The 16,011-nt window shown below is 39.5% G+C and overlaps 1 protein-coding gene across 2 annotated transcripts; it reads left to right on the top strand.

The window, feature by feature from the left end:
• Window positions 1-102: 102 nt before the first annotated feature.
• On the top strand, window positions 103-12,055 carry incenp (inner centromere protein). 2 transcript variants are annotated; one of them, XM_053426136.1, is made up of 20 exons: window positions 103-343; window positions 1,478-1,626; window positions 1,771-1,881; window positions 1,966-2,588; window positions 2,690-2,732; window positions 2,900-2,969; window positions 3,069-3,195; window positions 3,344-3,383; window positions 3,538-3,625; window positions 3,794-3,892; window positions 5,821-5,930; window positions 6,060-6,183; window positions 6,289-6,399; window positions 7,105-7,262; window positions 7,445-7,565; window positions 8,977-9,075; window positions 10,014-10,049; window positions 10,301-10,363; window positions 10,465-10,618; window positions 11,529-12,055. In XM_053426136.1, the coding sequence occupies exons 2-20, from the start codon at window positions 1,487-1,489 to the stop codon at window positions 11,699-11,701; spliced, it is 2,490 nt and encodes an 829-aa protein (XP_053282111.1). In that variant the 5' UTR covers window positions 103-343; window positions 1,478-1,486; the 3' UTR covers window positions 11,702-12,055. The 2 variants fall into 2 exon arrangements, with proteins under 2 accessions (XP_053282111.1, XP_053282109.1); XM_053426134.1 differs by having other exon boundaries at window positions 104-343; window positions 3,752-3,892.
• The last annotated feature ends 3,956 nt before the right edge of the window (window positions 12,056-16,011 follow it).

A 16,011-nucleotide genomic window follows, 5' to 3' on the forward strand; every position in this document is an offset into this window, starting at 1 on the left:
GTAGACCGCTGTAGACTCCGCACCACTCCTCCCTATGCATCTAAACAGCGAGCTCCGCCTCTTCAGACAATCCCCATCCACAAATCGAACGACTTCCTGGGTACAGAGCCAGGCGATTGGCTGCTGAGGTTTTGAATCAGTTAAACGGTTTCAGCGGGTCAGTGGGCGAAGGGCTGCTGTTCCTGTTCGTGGTGTGGAGAGAGTTTACACGAGCTGTAAAGCAAAGTGGATTCTGCTTCACTTCAACGCGCGCGTTTTTACGTCAGTATGAGATAGTTCTGGTTTTTAACTTAGCGGAGCAGCGAGCATCGGATTTTTACCCCCAGGATCGCCAACATCAAAGGTAACGGTTAAAACACGACGTTAGCGTTAACTAGCTCACTAGCTAGCATCGTAGCAACATCTAAACAGCAGAGCAGTTGTAAGCCAATCAAACCGTATACATGAAACTCGGTTAAATTATCTCTGTGTGTCTCTTAACGTGTCACAGTATCTGATGGCTTTTAACAGGATTTTAGGTTTTTGTGTTTCCTGATGATCTCTTTTATTTCTAAGTCAGCTAAGCTAACATGTTACTAGGATGGAGTTAAGCTATTCAATTAACAGTGTGTAGATACAACGTGGGGCTATCTGTTCGGGGAGAGATCTCTGTTTTTGTTGTGACACGATGTGTGTCCGCGTCGAAGACGGTTCTGTCAATGTCGACCACATTGTTTTCAAATGTCCCTCCGGCTTAACCAGTCAGTGCGCATGCACCGCGCACACATCAGAGACGAGAGCAGTATAGAATGAAGATGTCGATGAAAGACTATTGCACCTCTTCTGCAGAAGTGACGCATTAAAACTGCAGATTATTTTATTTCTCCACTAGTTTGTTTATACAGTCTTGTATTGTCAAAGTATTGCTCTCAGAGAATGACCCACCCCCTCCATCTTTAGTTCCGATTCGACTTCTGATTGGACAATACCTGATTTTGAACAGCTCCTTAAAAACACGAGTGTTTTAGTTATTATGTTGGACACACGAGACGTATTAATGTTAAGTGATACATCGGTACTGTCAACAGATAGGACATCACATTATTCAAAACCCAAACATTTGTTAACTTATTCATTTTTCGGCAACTGTCCAACTCTAAAGTCGAGGTGATGTATACAAGTTTTTATGCAAATTTTTCTCCCATTTGTATTATTTACTTTTGTTGCTTACTCTGTGGGAGGGATGTTTCCTTGTAACAGTGTTAACCTTTAAATGACCTGTAGTTGTCTGCCTAATACGTCAAGATCTTTTTTCATACATGAGCACAAAAGACATAGTGATGGGAGATACCTTTTTCGTAAAAAAAATTATATTGGACGTTATTGAGTGGGTTTAATACAGGTGAGACTTTTGTTTTGCTGTCTAGATGATGCATTAAATTACTTTCCTGTTACTAGCCATCTCAAGCCAGATTTTAATCGCTCTATCTTTCCCCAGGTCATCGCCATGAACAACTTACTAACATCGGTGAGATCTCTCATGCAAATGTTCGATGGCAAAAAACAGGAATTTATCAATGACATTGATAATGTCCACGTGGTTTGGCTTGAGGAGATCCAACAAGAAGCCAAGCAGATGTTCTCAAGGTAGGTTGGATGTAATGTCTTACAAACACGTTTAATAAAAAAAAACTCTTTAAAAGGTTTACATCATCATCAATTTGTATGTCCGTATTGTTATCTTTGTTATATTTTATATTTTACTAACAAAGGTATTTCTTTTTATTTCAGAGATTTTAATGCTGAACCAGAATTGATGCCCAAAACACCATCACAGAAAAAGAACAGTCGCAGGAAGCGTGTATCTTTGGGACGTCAGGAAGAAAATCAAGCTAAGCGAAGGTTTGTTTCTTTCATTATGGTTTTAGTCGGAGCTACATTTGACACATGCTCCTTTTTAATTGTAAATATTCCTTTCCTGTCCAGGTTTTCAAAGGGAAAACGCAGTAACCTCCGTGGCTCCTCTGTAAAATCCCTGAACTTCATTGTTGAAGAAGAATACAGACCCGGTCCTTCCACCTCTGAAGCCAGCACATCCGCACAACCTAAACGTGCCACCCGCAAAAACAAACAGAGTAAGTCAGAGGTGGCAGAGGATGTGAGCCATTCACCCAGTGGAAGTGACAAAACAGAAGAGGTGCAGAACAAGAAGCCAGAGCTGTTGGAGGAGGAAGATGTAGAGATAAACAAAAAGGGGAACAATGCAGAAGTGGAGCCTGATGACATGTGTAGCATCGCCCAGTCTCCACCAAAGATGTCCTTACCTGAGGTTGTGGTCAACATCTCCTCAGCCGAGCGCTTGTCTGCTGAGCTCGCTAAAGAGACAGAGCCTTCACCCGGCCGTTCAGCTGCTAAGATTGCAATAGCTGGAGCTGCTCAGAGCTCACGCCGGAGCTCGGTGCGGTGCTCTCTTAAGCTACGTCACTCGCTGGCTGGTATGCGGCACAGTTTGACGCAGGAGTCTATTCGCCGTGCATCTCGCCGCTCTATGCTTAAGAGGAAGGCTTCTACTCACCAGGGCAGCTCCACATGTAGCAGCGAAATTAGTGGTAAGAAATTAGCCACACTTGGTTCATAAATACATAAAAGGCTAATTTACCAGCCCTTTGCAAAGATAAATGTTACATCTGGTTATCTTGTTTAATTGTAGAGGACTCTTGCATGGACTCTGGTGAAGAAGAGGATAAGGAGGCGTAAGTACAGATTTGAAAGAATGAGTTAATTGTCATAGTTTTGATCTAGAATTTGAGCAGCTTGTGACTAACACTGTGAATTTGAATGTTTGAGTTACGTGTGACTGGTCATGAATTCTTTTATTTGTAAGTATTTCTTGACCATATTATTTGAAACTGTACTACAGCGTGTGGGAGCCTGTAACTGCAGACACAGTGGACAATGCCGCAGCAGAGGGAGCTAAGGAAGCTCCTCAGGTATGTGTGTATATGTATTTGTCTATAAGGTGTCAAACAGAAATGATCCTACGTTTATTGACAAGCTGATGTTTTTGTATCCAACAAATCTTTACCCAGGCTAACCAGAGCTTACATCCATCTGTTGCACGTATTACTCGTTCTGTGGCTGCACACTCTCCCACTCTGGCGCCCCCAGCATTATTTACCTCTGAGCACAAAGTGAGCACCCCTGAAAAGAGGACAGGTGGGAGAACACAATTTTTTTTTTTATTGGCTTTTGTTAAGTCCGATTTTAGTTCATATTTCTTGTTGATGAGTATATATGAATGGATGTTGGGCAGTTGTGTACCAAAATGTAACGTGTATTAAATACATCTGCATTTGTGTTTCAGTTTTTGCTGAGAAACACCAGACCCCCCAGTCAGGCCGAAGGTGAGTGCTCTCTGTCAGCATTTATCAGTTGTCCTCAGTGACAGAGGAGAGAGTATTTTTTATGTTTGCAATGATTTTATAGTTGAATCAGCTTGTTGAGGTGCTTGAAAAATAGCTGTATTGTGTCCTCTAAAATATGTTTCTCTGTGTCCAGGTCACGTCTGAGTATAAAACGTAAAGCACCAGATACTGTGGAGGAAAGTCCAACAAAGAGGTTTTCTCCCCCAAAGAAAAGTCAGAGTGTAAGTGTTGATGTTTCTAAATGAAAAATACACAGATCTTTGAATAGAAAAATAATTTTCTATTCAAAGAAATTCTTAATTAACTAGTAAGGTTTTGAATATATTCTCCTTTGTTTGAATATTTAGGCAGTGAGGCCCAACATGAGATCTTTTCTCCACACTGTGCAGAAGAATCAGATGCTGATGATGACTCCAAATTCCCTCGGCCGCAATGCTGCTATCAAGTCCTTCATCAAACACACCACTCCAATGAGGGCTGACCCCAAGGTAAGTTCACAGTTTAGCCCAAAGCAAAACTACACATTTGAACTTTCCTCATCTATTCAAGGTTTTCCAAGGGTCCTGGTGGGCTTAGGTGCAGTGGTGGCTGGGAGTCGAGGATGAGGGGCTTTTTGAAAATATGGATTTTTTTCCCCCGCATTAATCATTAGTCATTTTTGTTAAAACACAACACAGGTTCATGTTTTCACCGTACAGTCACACATTAGCAAGGCACTGTGCCCAAAAATGAGGAATAGTATTTCTGCAGTTTTGGGGGCTAATAGGGTATTTTTCTATCCAGTGTGGTAGACATCAGCACATTTTTTTTCTGTTCATTTGGTTTAGTCAGTTCAAAAATGCATATAATTCTAGGGAGAACCTTGTATATGATACAACTGCATCCTTTATCTCTGATTGTATTGTTTGTTTTTGAACTTTCATCTTAAAATTGGTGTTGATAACATGGCAGAAAATATTTTTGCCGAAAGCAGATGTGGTATTTCAGTGAATTTGAAGTAGTATTGTGCGTATGAATAACGACAGACATGACTGCTTACCTTATAATCTCCGCTTTGTCTCTCTGTAACAAACATACAAGAAATCTCACTTATAAAATTGTTCCATCTGCATAGTGCGTGTTCTTGCATTTTAGAATATTAATGTTTCACTTTTCTGTTGAGCTTTGAAACTGTGGTTGTTGTTTTTTTCTCCCCTCCTCAGTTGAGTGTTGGTTTAGTGGTAAGTGTAATGTTGAAGCACTGTATGTTGTGGGGACTTGATGGTGTCTAATATCCTGTTGCATCTCCTCATTTAACACCAGTCTTTAGAGAAGCCCCTTTCCCACCTCTGCATTTCTATTCATCAGTTATAAATATCCTGGCAGTTAATGTTTCAAGATTGAGAGAGAATTTTTTATTTAGTGAAAACATGAGCGGGAACTTTCCTTGACATATCCCTCAAAGTGAAATGTTGTGTAGAATTAGGCTATATGCTTCCCATTTTATGTACAGGAGACAGGCCTATGCTACATTATCACAGTAAATACATTATGCAATTTTACACCATTAATGTGTGAAGGGGGCTGTTACATATACATTTACACCCCTAACTGCAATCTTCCAGTAGATAATGTCTCTGATTCCATGGGTCACCAATGCTCTTATTTTGCCGTCTAACAGTCCACCGTCAAACCACCTTAAATAACTTGAGTAATCTCACCGTTTGTGGACTTTGAAACACAATTTGATCACAGGATCAGAAGAAAAGTAAAAATCCATCTTAACCAGAAGTCACCTGACAACGAACTTGCGTTTAATGTAAACTCCCAAAGTTTCAAGGAGGTTGTTTTCAAAACTGGTCCCTGTGTCAGTTGATTCAAATGAGGTTATAAACTCAGTTAAAACTGAAGGTTATGTCATTACCTCCTTAATACAGGTATTAGTACAGCATTTGTGTCTATTCGTGTCTTTACTTTTGTCTTTTAACTGAACTCTGACTCTCTACAAGACACTTGGCCATCTGACCTGTTAACTGATCCATACATTTATTATATGAGTAGGAAGTTTTATTGCACACAGCTGAAAAGTTTTAGCAGGGAAGGGATATACATATAAATATTATATACGTCATATATAATTGTAAATCTTGTATTTAGTTTTCTACCATTCTTCAAATGGTATGACTGAGAAGGGTATTGAATTTTAATTTGGTATTTAAATATCTTGCATTTCAATTTGGTGAAGAACATGATAGTAGCACAAATTCTGTTTGGATGGATTTTTAGCTTTTGGTGTTTATTCTGGGCGGTGATCGTTTTTCACACTACAGCACTTCACTTTCCAGTTTGTCACGAATTTAGTTTGTTATCCAAGTAAAGTTTTTTATGACATTATTTTTCTAAATGCTCATTAAAATCTCTCCTTGTCTCTTTTCAGGCAAAAGAACGTCTAAAACTGGAAGCACTTAAAAAGAAGCAGGAGCAAGAGGAGGAGAGGATGAAAAAAATGGAGGAGGATAAGCGAAGGAAACTGGATGAACTTAAAAGGTTAGTGTTCCAAAATCTTCCAGAGTTTATTCTCTGACGGAACATATAGTATAGTTTATATATTTATTTCTTATAACTTTCTTATTATTATCCTATAGCATATCATAACTTTTACAATTTGTGTTGCAGGAAGAGGGATGAGAGGCTGAGGAGGGTGTTTGAGGCCAAAGTCAAAGAAGAGCAGAGGGATGAAGAAAAGAAAAAGAAATTTGAGCAGAAAATGGCTCAAATTGATGAAATGAAAAATGATAAGGTGGGCAGCACATTTCATGGGTCTGAATCTATATCTTCATGCCAAATACAAGTTACCTTTTGGTCTCATCCATCTCGTTGTCTCACATTTGGTCTCTTCATGCAGCGCGTGGCAGATGAGAAGGCCAAGAGGAAGGTGGTCCTGAAACGACAAGAGGAAGTGGAGCAGAAGAAGAAGTTGGAGGAAGAGGCTCGGAAGAAGAAGATTCAACAAGCAGTGAGACAAAGCTTATTTTTGTAGTTGGGTGCACTGGCCGGCTGTCAGTAGAATAGTCCACTACACATTGAAGTCTAGCTGCCAACCTTTTACCAAATGTCCTCAATCAGAGGCCAGGGCCTTGATTTACCTGAACTGCAAAAGGTAACATAATTGGAGTTACCAACAACTTTGCTTGTTAAAGTTCGGTATCAAATCAGCTGTTGAATAAACAAATGAAGGAAAGAGATATTAACCTCCACCAAGGACGTTATGTTTTGGTCTGTTAGGTATTTAGCAGAATTACGCAAAATGTACGTAACTGACTTCAACACAATTCTGTTAAGTGACTTGGCTTGACTAAGCACATTAATTGTCGGTGCAGATCCAATTTGTTTCTTCTACTTTTTTTTTCTTTATCATTGCCAGAGGATGTTTTTCAATACTTTCAAAGATATCTCCAAAATAACCACAGTGCCTGCCCTTGTTAAACTAATGGAGAACCTAAAGTGAAAGCTGTTTGTCAAAGTTATCATGTTAAATTACCATGATTCTCTTAAACTTCTCAATGTCAAAGTGAGGAGGACAATAGAGAGGTTTCATTAGCTTTAAACTTAATTCAATTTATGTTGGGGTTAAAAATGACTTTGCTGCTGTGAACTTCCTCTGCAATGACACAACTTGAGCATGCTTCTCATATGCTGTATGTGTTTCTTAAAACTTCAGGAGGAAGAGAAGCGGCAGCAGGAGCTGGTCAAAAAGAAGGCAGAGGAGGAGGAACAGCGAGTTCGTAAACTGGCTGAAGCTCGCAAAGCACTGGAGCTGAAGAGGGAACAGGAGCGAGAGAGAGAGCTGGAGCGAGAACGACAAGCTGCTGCTGAAAGGTTTGTCTCTATTGGCCTCACACTACTGTCAGCTACTTAATTAACTGAGCTGCCAAATTTTTTTTTGAGTATGTGTCGGAGTATTAAACAAATAATTGCTCTCGTGAAAACACCAAGAAAGAGTTTAGTTCTCTAGAGTTAATTCCAATGACTTAATTTCTTTATTTAATTTTCTTACCCAGGGAGCGAGTGGAAAAAGAAAAGGCTCTCGCTCTGCAGCGGGAACTGGAGAGAGCAGTGAGAGAGAAGGAGAGGAGAGAACTGGAAGAGAAAAGGAAGGCTCTTGAGGAAAAAAGAAAACGGGTAAGAAGTTAAAATTCACAATGTCTAACTGAATGATGACTTTTTAACGGCCCAACACCTGCTTGTTTGAGCAGATACAGTTTAAAAAAAAAATAGAGATTCTGGCATTAAGATAAAGCAGTTACTCAAATAAACTGATGAGTCAGGCAACAAGATACTGTCGCCAAAACATACGATTTTGGTCACGTATTTGATGACAGCGGAATTAGAATCTATTTTAAATCAAAACACTGAATACAGATCACTCTTACAGGAGAGTCTGCCTCTAAGCTTTACTATGATTATCATCTTAACCTTCATTGTTTCATGGAGACTTGAGCTCACATGATGTATGTATCAGTGTTAATTTCGTTGACGAAGACGATGACGAAATATATTCGTTAACGACCTTTTTTCCATGACGAAGACGAGACGAAGACGTAACGAAAACGAATCTTTGAAAATAAAAACTATGACGAAATCTATTTTAATTTTCGTTGACGAGACGAGACGAAAATGTTGGTGGTTGACTAAGTCACAATAATTTTTAAAACATCATCGTATCAGGCCGTCATGAAGTATCAGGAGCGGGCGAGTGAATCTGTGTGTGTGTGTGTGTGTGTGTGTGCCTGTGCGCTCCCAGATAGCGCTCCGGTCCGTAGCTCCGCCCCCCGCCTCGCGCACTCGCTCAGAGAGACACAGTGAAAGCAGAGCGCGTTCTCGTGGAGCAGCCTCTCAGTGACCGACTGCTTCTTAACTATGGAAACAGTGAAAACCAGAGTTTCTATGGTCTCAGCTGCTCAGAGATCAGCGCAGCAGCTTCTTCATCAGAGCAGAAGCTGCAGTTGGTTTGTACCGATGTTCAGTTTCTGTGTCCGGCTCCAGTCTGACCTGCTCTCCCTTTTTGTTTTCACATTTAAAATTAAATATATATTTTTAAGCTATTAGGCTGCAGCTATATGTTTTTATAGAAAAGGAGTTTAATGTGGCTATTAAATGTGACTAAAACTAGTCTAAAATGGAATTAGTTTTCGTCGACTAAAACTAGACTAAAATGTAATTTGTTTTCGTCGACTAAAACTAGACTAAAACTAAGAAGGATTAAAATGACTAAAAGGTGACTAAAACTAATATGCATTTTCGTCAAAAGACTAAGACTAAATCAAAAATAGCTGCCAAAATTAACACTGGTATGTATGTATAGCAACAATTAAAACATGGTAGAGTAGCAAGTTATGATTTATTTAACTTTATCCTGTTTAGTTGTATGTTATTGCTAATTAATGGCACAATATCAGAGAATCAATTTTAGTCAATCTTTACCTCAATGGAGCTGCAACGGCCTTTTTAAGTTAAAACATTGAGATGTTCAGCAGCTAGTTTATTTCTGCTGCTCATTGTCTGGATGTTGATGTGTGTTTTGTTCCTGCAGGAGGAGGAGCAGAGATTGGCTGCAGAGCAGAAAGCTGCTAAAGAGAGAGAAGCTGTCAAACAGAGGGAGGCTGCTGCTAAACAGGCTGCTAAAGTACAGGTAAACCAGCCAGGGACAAAAATACTTGGTTTATGTAATCTACTGAAGTGAAACGTTAGCAAGAGCTCACAGAAATGCTAATTATCTTTAATTTAAAGAGGCTCATTATCCAAATGGAAAATTCATTATCCAATGCAGATATTTTAGGATTTATTCATTGTAATAGTAAGTTCATTGTTTAAAGATGCTAAATAAGGGGGCTCCCATCAGAATTTTTGTGGGACCAATCACCAATCGTTTGAAGTAGTATCGACCATCACTGATCACAGGGACTATGGCCCTGTTTACGCCTGATCGGATCCCTACTCCTGCTTTATATGCATATAAACACTACAGGGCTGAATCAAACTCAGAATTTGGTCAGTAAATATCCATTATTGCTGTCAAGTTTTTCCTTTTTTTTTTTCAATTCTGCGCAACATTAAAGAGTTCACCGAAAATTGAAAAACTCTCAAACGTGCACGTATTCAAATGGAGACTGGTGATATTGGGGACCACAAACATCTGCTGCTTATACAAAAGCACTAACACGTCAATTGCATTAAAGAGAAGCAAATGGTCAGAAACCTGGTAAAACAGCTAGACCAGAGAATCCCATGATGCAGCCACTGTCATGTTTAGTCAATACTGGGCATGTGCAACTGTCAACTGAGAAGAGAAGTAAGAATGGACTTGGTAAACTTTCTTCACAGTTGCACAAGATTCATTCAGACTCTCAGAGCACCCTTAATGCTGAATGTGGGTTTTTGGACTCTTCAATATAGTTTGGTTGTATAAACATTCTTCCAGTAACCTAAGAAATGGCAAATTGATCTGGATATTCTTGAACTAATCCTCCAAATATTTCAATACCTACAGAAATAATCACATGACATTTTTTCCATAATTTCACAAAACCTGAATAACGATGTAATTTTTCTCTGCTCTCCGTAATGAAGGCTACTGCTGCTCTAAATGTGACTGTGGATATCGAGGTGAGACAAGTTTCACTTTTAACCCTTCATAAACAAATTGTTACGATGAATATAAAGTAGCAAAGTCTATGAATTTCTAGTTTCTATGAACTGAAGTATAATTGGGCATATTCTGTCATTGTCAGTTGGTGACTGTGTAAATGCACATGAATGATTTACCTGACTGTTTAAAGATCTGTGTGTGGGCTTTGTCTGAACACGTTGAACCGTGGTGAAAACATATTTACCACTAATCTCTTGACTCTCTTCAGAACTCTGTAATGAAAACACCAGTGGGAAAGGGTGGTGGCCTCAATGTGACCGTGGATATTGAGGTACATTTTTTTTATTATATTATAGCATTTCATTGATCTCTATCTCAAAACATGATGCAACTTTCGTCCTCATCAATTGTTTGGGATATCCTTCTCGGCAGAAATCACCCCAGTCGTACGCCATCACTCCAAAGGGCGGCAACAAACCACTGACATTGTCCAAAACCGCTGAAGATTATGGGATGGACCAAAACAGTGATGACTCTACTGATGATGAGTCTGCCCCGAGGAAACCTATTCCGTCCTGGGCTGAGGGTAGGATGAATTAGTTTTATTGTTATTTATTATGATTCATTATGTTCAGTTGTTCCAGTTTCACAATCTGCTATAGTGTTGTTCATTAAGTCAGTTTAGTGATGTGAGTTTAATGTCGGTAATGGTTCACTCAACGACCGTCCAGTCCTAGTTTAGTAACTGTATCTGGGCAGAGGATGGCCTGTCTCCTCCTTTGTTGATCACAGCACAAACAGATGTATACAAATAATAAATAAAAATGCCAAAATGGTCCACCAATTATCCATACACCATCTGTACCAGGGCTCCAGACCCCATTTTTACATTGCTTCAGCTGTTGCACCCACCATTTTTTTTTTAACTATTAATTGATTATATCAAGGGCTGCATATCACAGACCTGCAGATAATTTAAAGTCTCTAATAAACCTCATCTACATGTCTTTGGACTGTGGGAGGAAGCCGGAGTACCCTGAGAAAACACACGGGGAGAACATGCAAATTACATCCCCAAGACCCACTAATTATTTGAACCAAAACCTTGTTTTGTCAAACGACTTTGCCAATCATAGCTCCCGTTACCAGTGATACTTTGGTTGATTAAGCTGTTAGCCTAACTGGGTGTGAAATATGTGTGGGAAGCATTGAATCATCAGCCCCTTTTCCAAGATGTTTGAGAATGAGCCAGTGGCAAATATTACTAGTGCAGCATTTTCAACCCACTTGTGGAGCTATGTAAAGTAATGAGTTATCCAGGACTTGATCAATTCTGCAAATTCGATCATTTCATGTTAAACCTGAGAGATCCCAGGCTGCAATTGACAAAACCTGCTGAGTCCGTTGTAATATTTTAACACACCTAAAAGATTTTAATGTTTACAGACCTGTTTGTTGTATGGTTCTAATTTCCGTGTCATGTTTTCTCCTCCCAGGTCCCAACCTGCAGCAGATCATCATGAAGCAGTACTTCAACCCTCCTGACATAGAATCTTTCTTTGGGAAAATTGAACCACCGAAACTGGAAAACATCTTTTACAAGAGCAAGCCTCGTTATTTTAAACGCACCAGCTCTGCTGTGTGGCACTCTCCTCCCGTTAAGGAGTAAAATCTGTACGCTAATACAGATCTACACTGCTGTATAAAGTTAGATTTTTTTGCTTAGTCTCTTTCCAATAAAGTTACATGTTTTTTTTTTTCTCTGAATGTTTTTCCATTATTGAATTTAAAGGTTTTAGGTTTCAGCATTTTAGAACATAAGTACTCATTTGTAAAATATCATGTATTTAAGTGATGCATGTGGGATGAGCTTCCCACTCTTATAAACCAGTGGGATCTGATTGCTTGAAAGTATTTGCCTAATGATCTGAAAAATGTTCATGTGTATAATTTGTGTACTGAATGTATATGATAGTAGATTTCCCTGATTTGGGATTTATTAAAATGGTTGTTGGAGCAAAAATGTTGTTCAGTTTGCAGCTTTAAGTCGGTTGATGATGCACAAAGAAATGTTTGTCATGGGTTGGGATTTATCTGTAAATTTGTTCTACCACTGAAAATGTTTAGATTAGTTTTCTGTCGTTTTGGTTGATTAGACTTCAGGTCAAGGTTAAAGTGTCGGACAGATATTACAAACACAAGTGCTCACCCACTCAGTCTAGAGAAAACATCTAATCTGTCAAAGTAAGGTTGCTTCTGTTAATATACCATCGATGTCCAGCAATTTATTTCAACCGGCTTGTGGTGATGAAAGACTTTTTCATAGTGAAGCTTTCATTGGTGAACTGATTATCATGATGATCCTCGCCCATGTTAAATACTTTGGCTGTTCGCACCGGCAGCGTAGTGCCGGGAAGAACCAGGAAGCGCCGCAGCCACACACACAAGCACATAATCTCCTGTGGGGGGGTGGCGGCTACAGGCTTGCGTAGGTCAGTCACCTGTGAAGACCAGCATCATTTACCCCTGAACCAGTGCGGAGAAATGATGAAATGTAATAAAAAAAAAAATATATATAAAATTAAATATAAAAAAAATTATTAAATTAAATATATATATTTTTTAATTAAATTAAATGGGGGGGGGGGGGGGGGAAGAAAAAAAAAACTGCGCGCGCACATCCTGCGCAGAAGTCATTTGCACACATCCTGCGCAGATATGGAGGACCATACATGACTTAAGTACAAATAAATAAATACAGAAATAAATAAAAAAGGAAATAAATAAATTAATACAGAAAAAAATAAATAATTGTTAATACCAAAATAAATGTCAAAATAAATGTCTTAAATATATTTGCACATTTATTTATTCCCTGATACATTTCCTTTTCATTTGCAGTGTCCTTATGCTAATGAGAAAGGCGGGCCTAACCGCAGTCTCATGCAGGATTGGTCACAAGAGTGTAATGATCCAGCCCTACGTCTGCCTCTCAATGCTGACTGGTGTCCAGTAGCTGTTTGCAGCGTTGAGCCAGTTCACACTTAAAATGAACTAGTTCAAGTTCAGAGGGTTAGTTAAGGTTATTTTTTATTGGGATGATTTAGGTGTCGGTAGTCCTGACTGTGAGCGTCATTTCTGGTGTTGTACTGAGCACAAGGAGCGAGTCGAGAGGAGAAGGAGGAAACAGAAACTCCAGCTCAGTACAAACCACCTGCAGCTTCTGCTCTGATCATGAAGCAGCTGATCTCTGAGCAGATGTGACCAGAGAAACTCTGTGTTTCCACTGTTCTACAAAGTCACTGACCGGCTGTTTCACGGTGAAGAGCTCAAGTCTCAGTCACTGCCCGTGTCTCTGAGCGAGTATGTGGCGGGGCGCAGGGGCTGTGTGTGTGTAGCTCAGTTGACCAATCCTGCTCGAGACTGAGGTTAGGCCCGCCTTTCTCATTAGCATAAGGACACTGAAAATGAAAATGAAAGTTGGAATAGATGTGGAAATAAATTAATAAATGTGGAAATAAGTTTAAGACATTGATTCATTTAATTCTGCATTTATTTCCACAGTTATTTATTTATTTCCACATTTATTTATTTATTCCAACTTTTATTTTTCGATTTCAGTGTCCTTATGCTAATGAGAAAGGCGGGCCTAACATGGACAGAGCCGTATAGTGATCCATGAAGCTTCCTTCTACCAAGTTGTGTGGTACGAGACACCAGGAAGCGCCGCAGCCACACACACAAGCACATAATCTCCTGTGGGGGGTGGCGGCTACAGGCTTGCAGGTCAGTCACCTGTGAAGACCGGCGTCATTTACCCCTGAACCAGCGCGGAGAAAGGATGATGATGATGATGAAAAATAAAAAAATAAAAAAAAAGTAATTTAAAATTAATATAAAAAACAATAACTTAAATTAAATTAAATTAAAAACGCACATCCTGCGCAGAAGCCAACTGCGCAAGTCCTGCGCAGAAGCCTACTGCGCACATCCTGCAGAAGCCCATTGGGCGCATCCTGCGCAGAACCGAACTGCGCACATTCTGCGCCTATTGCGCACATCATGCGCAGAAGCCCAATGCGCAGGAATGCGCTCGCAGTTTTTTTTTCTTTTTAAATTTTTCCTGTATTTATATTTAATTAATTTAAATTTACAAAGTGTAAGATATTTAGCAATTAATAGGAGAAATCCTGCCAATTTTAAGAGTTCAGTATTTTGCCATCGAGGAACTAAGCACACTAAGTAGATGGACAAATTATTGTGTCCGTTTATGCTGCTTTTGATAAACACTTTATTGTGTATTTTACACATATATTTGACAGCCTTATCTATTTCTGGCTTTTAGATACTGGATGATTTAACATACTTTAAAAACCTAATGTTAGAGAATAACCCAGTACTTTCCAACCTTGTCTTCGTATGCCTTACAAGAATTAGGCTGCTGGGTTCCTCTTGCTGCTCCAGCTTGGTTTGTGCAGCTAGTGATTAACTAAAGTTGTCCATTAAAGAAACATTTGAATATCCTTCAAGGGCAATTTGATGTACAACCAGCAATCAGTGCACAGCAAAAATAAACCAATATATACAATATAAATAAAACACAATATAAAAACCCTATAGACTAAGTAGCAGGGCGAAATAAGCTTTCAATAAATGAATTGATAAGTCAACCAAAATAAAATTACCCGTCAACTACTTTTAATTTCCTGTTGTGTTTCTAATAATTATTAATGTTTGTGACATTTCCTTGATAAATGGGTAGAGGTTTTATTACTTCTGCTAAGGAGGTTATGTTTTCATCTCTGATTTGTCAGTCAACAGGTTTATGTAATAAACTACTGGACCAATAACCACACAACTTGGAAGAAGCAAGCTGCATGGATCAGAGATGAACCTATAAGGCTCTGTTGAGCTCTACTGAGTGCCAATCTATTGAATGAATCTGGAATCTTCTCTCAAAAAACATTCCCACCCCATAGGGTTTGTAGTGTGAAGCTAATGAGGTTGTTTATAAAGATGTAATCGAAAACGTCAGACCAAGAGAATCCACTTTATTTCAGCATGAACAGAAAAAAAAGAAGGGAGCTCATTTCATTTCACAATAGTTCCTCATAGCAGCATGATGCTTACAAAGAGATGTATAAAAACCTACTCATTTTGGCAGCATAGTAGGGGCATTTGCTGATGTCACCACCCGTGGCTCCGTGGACAGGCAAGCCAGCATCTAAAACATCCTCCTGGATGGCTCCCTGTGTGAACAGTCTTCGGCAGCTCGCACAGAATTTGCTCTTCCGCCTCAGGTGTGTCCCTGACGTACAAGCTGCGGTGATAGACTGCGGTTAGAGTCAAAGATGAATCAAAAAAAGATTAAATTATCAGGTACAAAATTCAGAAAGCATCGCAAAGTAGTGGAGGAGAAGAAAGAACAATATAGAGGTGAGAATCACCCCCATTGTGGACATCGTTAATGTTTATTTGTGTCGACATGACATGATATTCTATCAGTACAGGACTCTTTCGATATTTTTTATTATATATTTTATTGTTTTTTATAGCTTACAAATTTGTCTGCCTGTGTGTGCATCTGTTTACAGTCCAAAAGTTATTGGGGATGCATGACAGTTTGCGTGTGTATGTTGGGGGCGCCAATTTGAAATCTCGCTTAGGGCGCCAACATTGCCAGGGCCGGCCTTGGCCAGCGAGCTGAGCTCCCAACTACGGTTTTGAGCCGAGACAATGGCCAGAGAAGAAAACATTTGGAATACGTTGCTTGTTTGGTCTATATATGTGTGCCATGAGTGATGAGTAACGTAGTGCGAAGTCGAGTTAGTTGGTTTGGCTACATTTTACGGTTACTGAGCAACGACATGGTGAAAGCATTCGTTTTAGACAGCATCTCTCCTGAGGAGAAAGTATTGAAATGTCCTGAGGGTCAGTAAACAGGTAGGGGTGGGGCACGTGACAGTTCTAGGCCAATGA

Source organism: Pleuronectes platessa, chromosome 7 (genome assembly GCF_947347685.1).
Source record: "Pleuronectes platessa chromosome 7, fPlePla1.1, whole genome shotgun sequence".
Taxonomy (NCBI): domain Eukaryota; kingdom Metazoa; phylum Chordata; class Actinopteri; order Pleuronectiformes; family Pleuronectidae; genus Pleuronectes; species Pleuronectes platessa.

Bases quoted from the DNA above. Each gene is read 5' to 3' on its own strand.
- incenp (XM_053426134.1), top strand. From the start codon at position 1,487: ATGAACAACTTACTAACATCGGTGAGATCTCTCATGCAAATGTTCGAT. The intron at 2,733-2,899 runs GTAAGTACAGAT...ACTGTACTACAG, and splicing joins GAAGAAGAGGATAAGGAGGC to CGTGTGGGAGCCTGTAACTG. The intron at 6,400-7,104 runs GTGAGACAAAGC...TTAAAACTTCAG, and splicing joins AGAAGAAGATTCAACAAGCA to GAGGAAGAGAAGCGGCAGCA.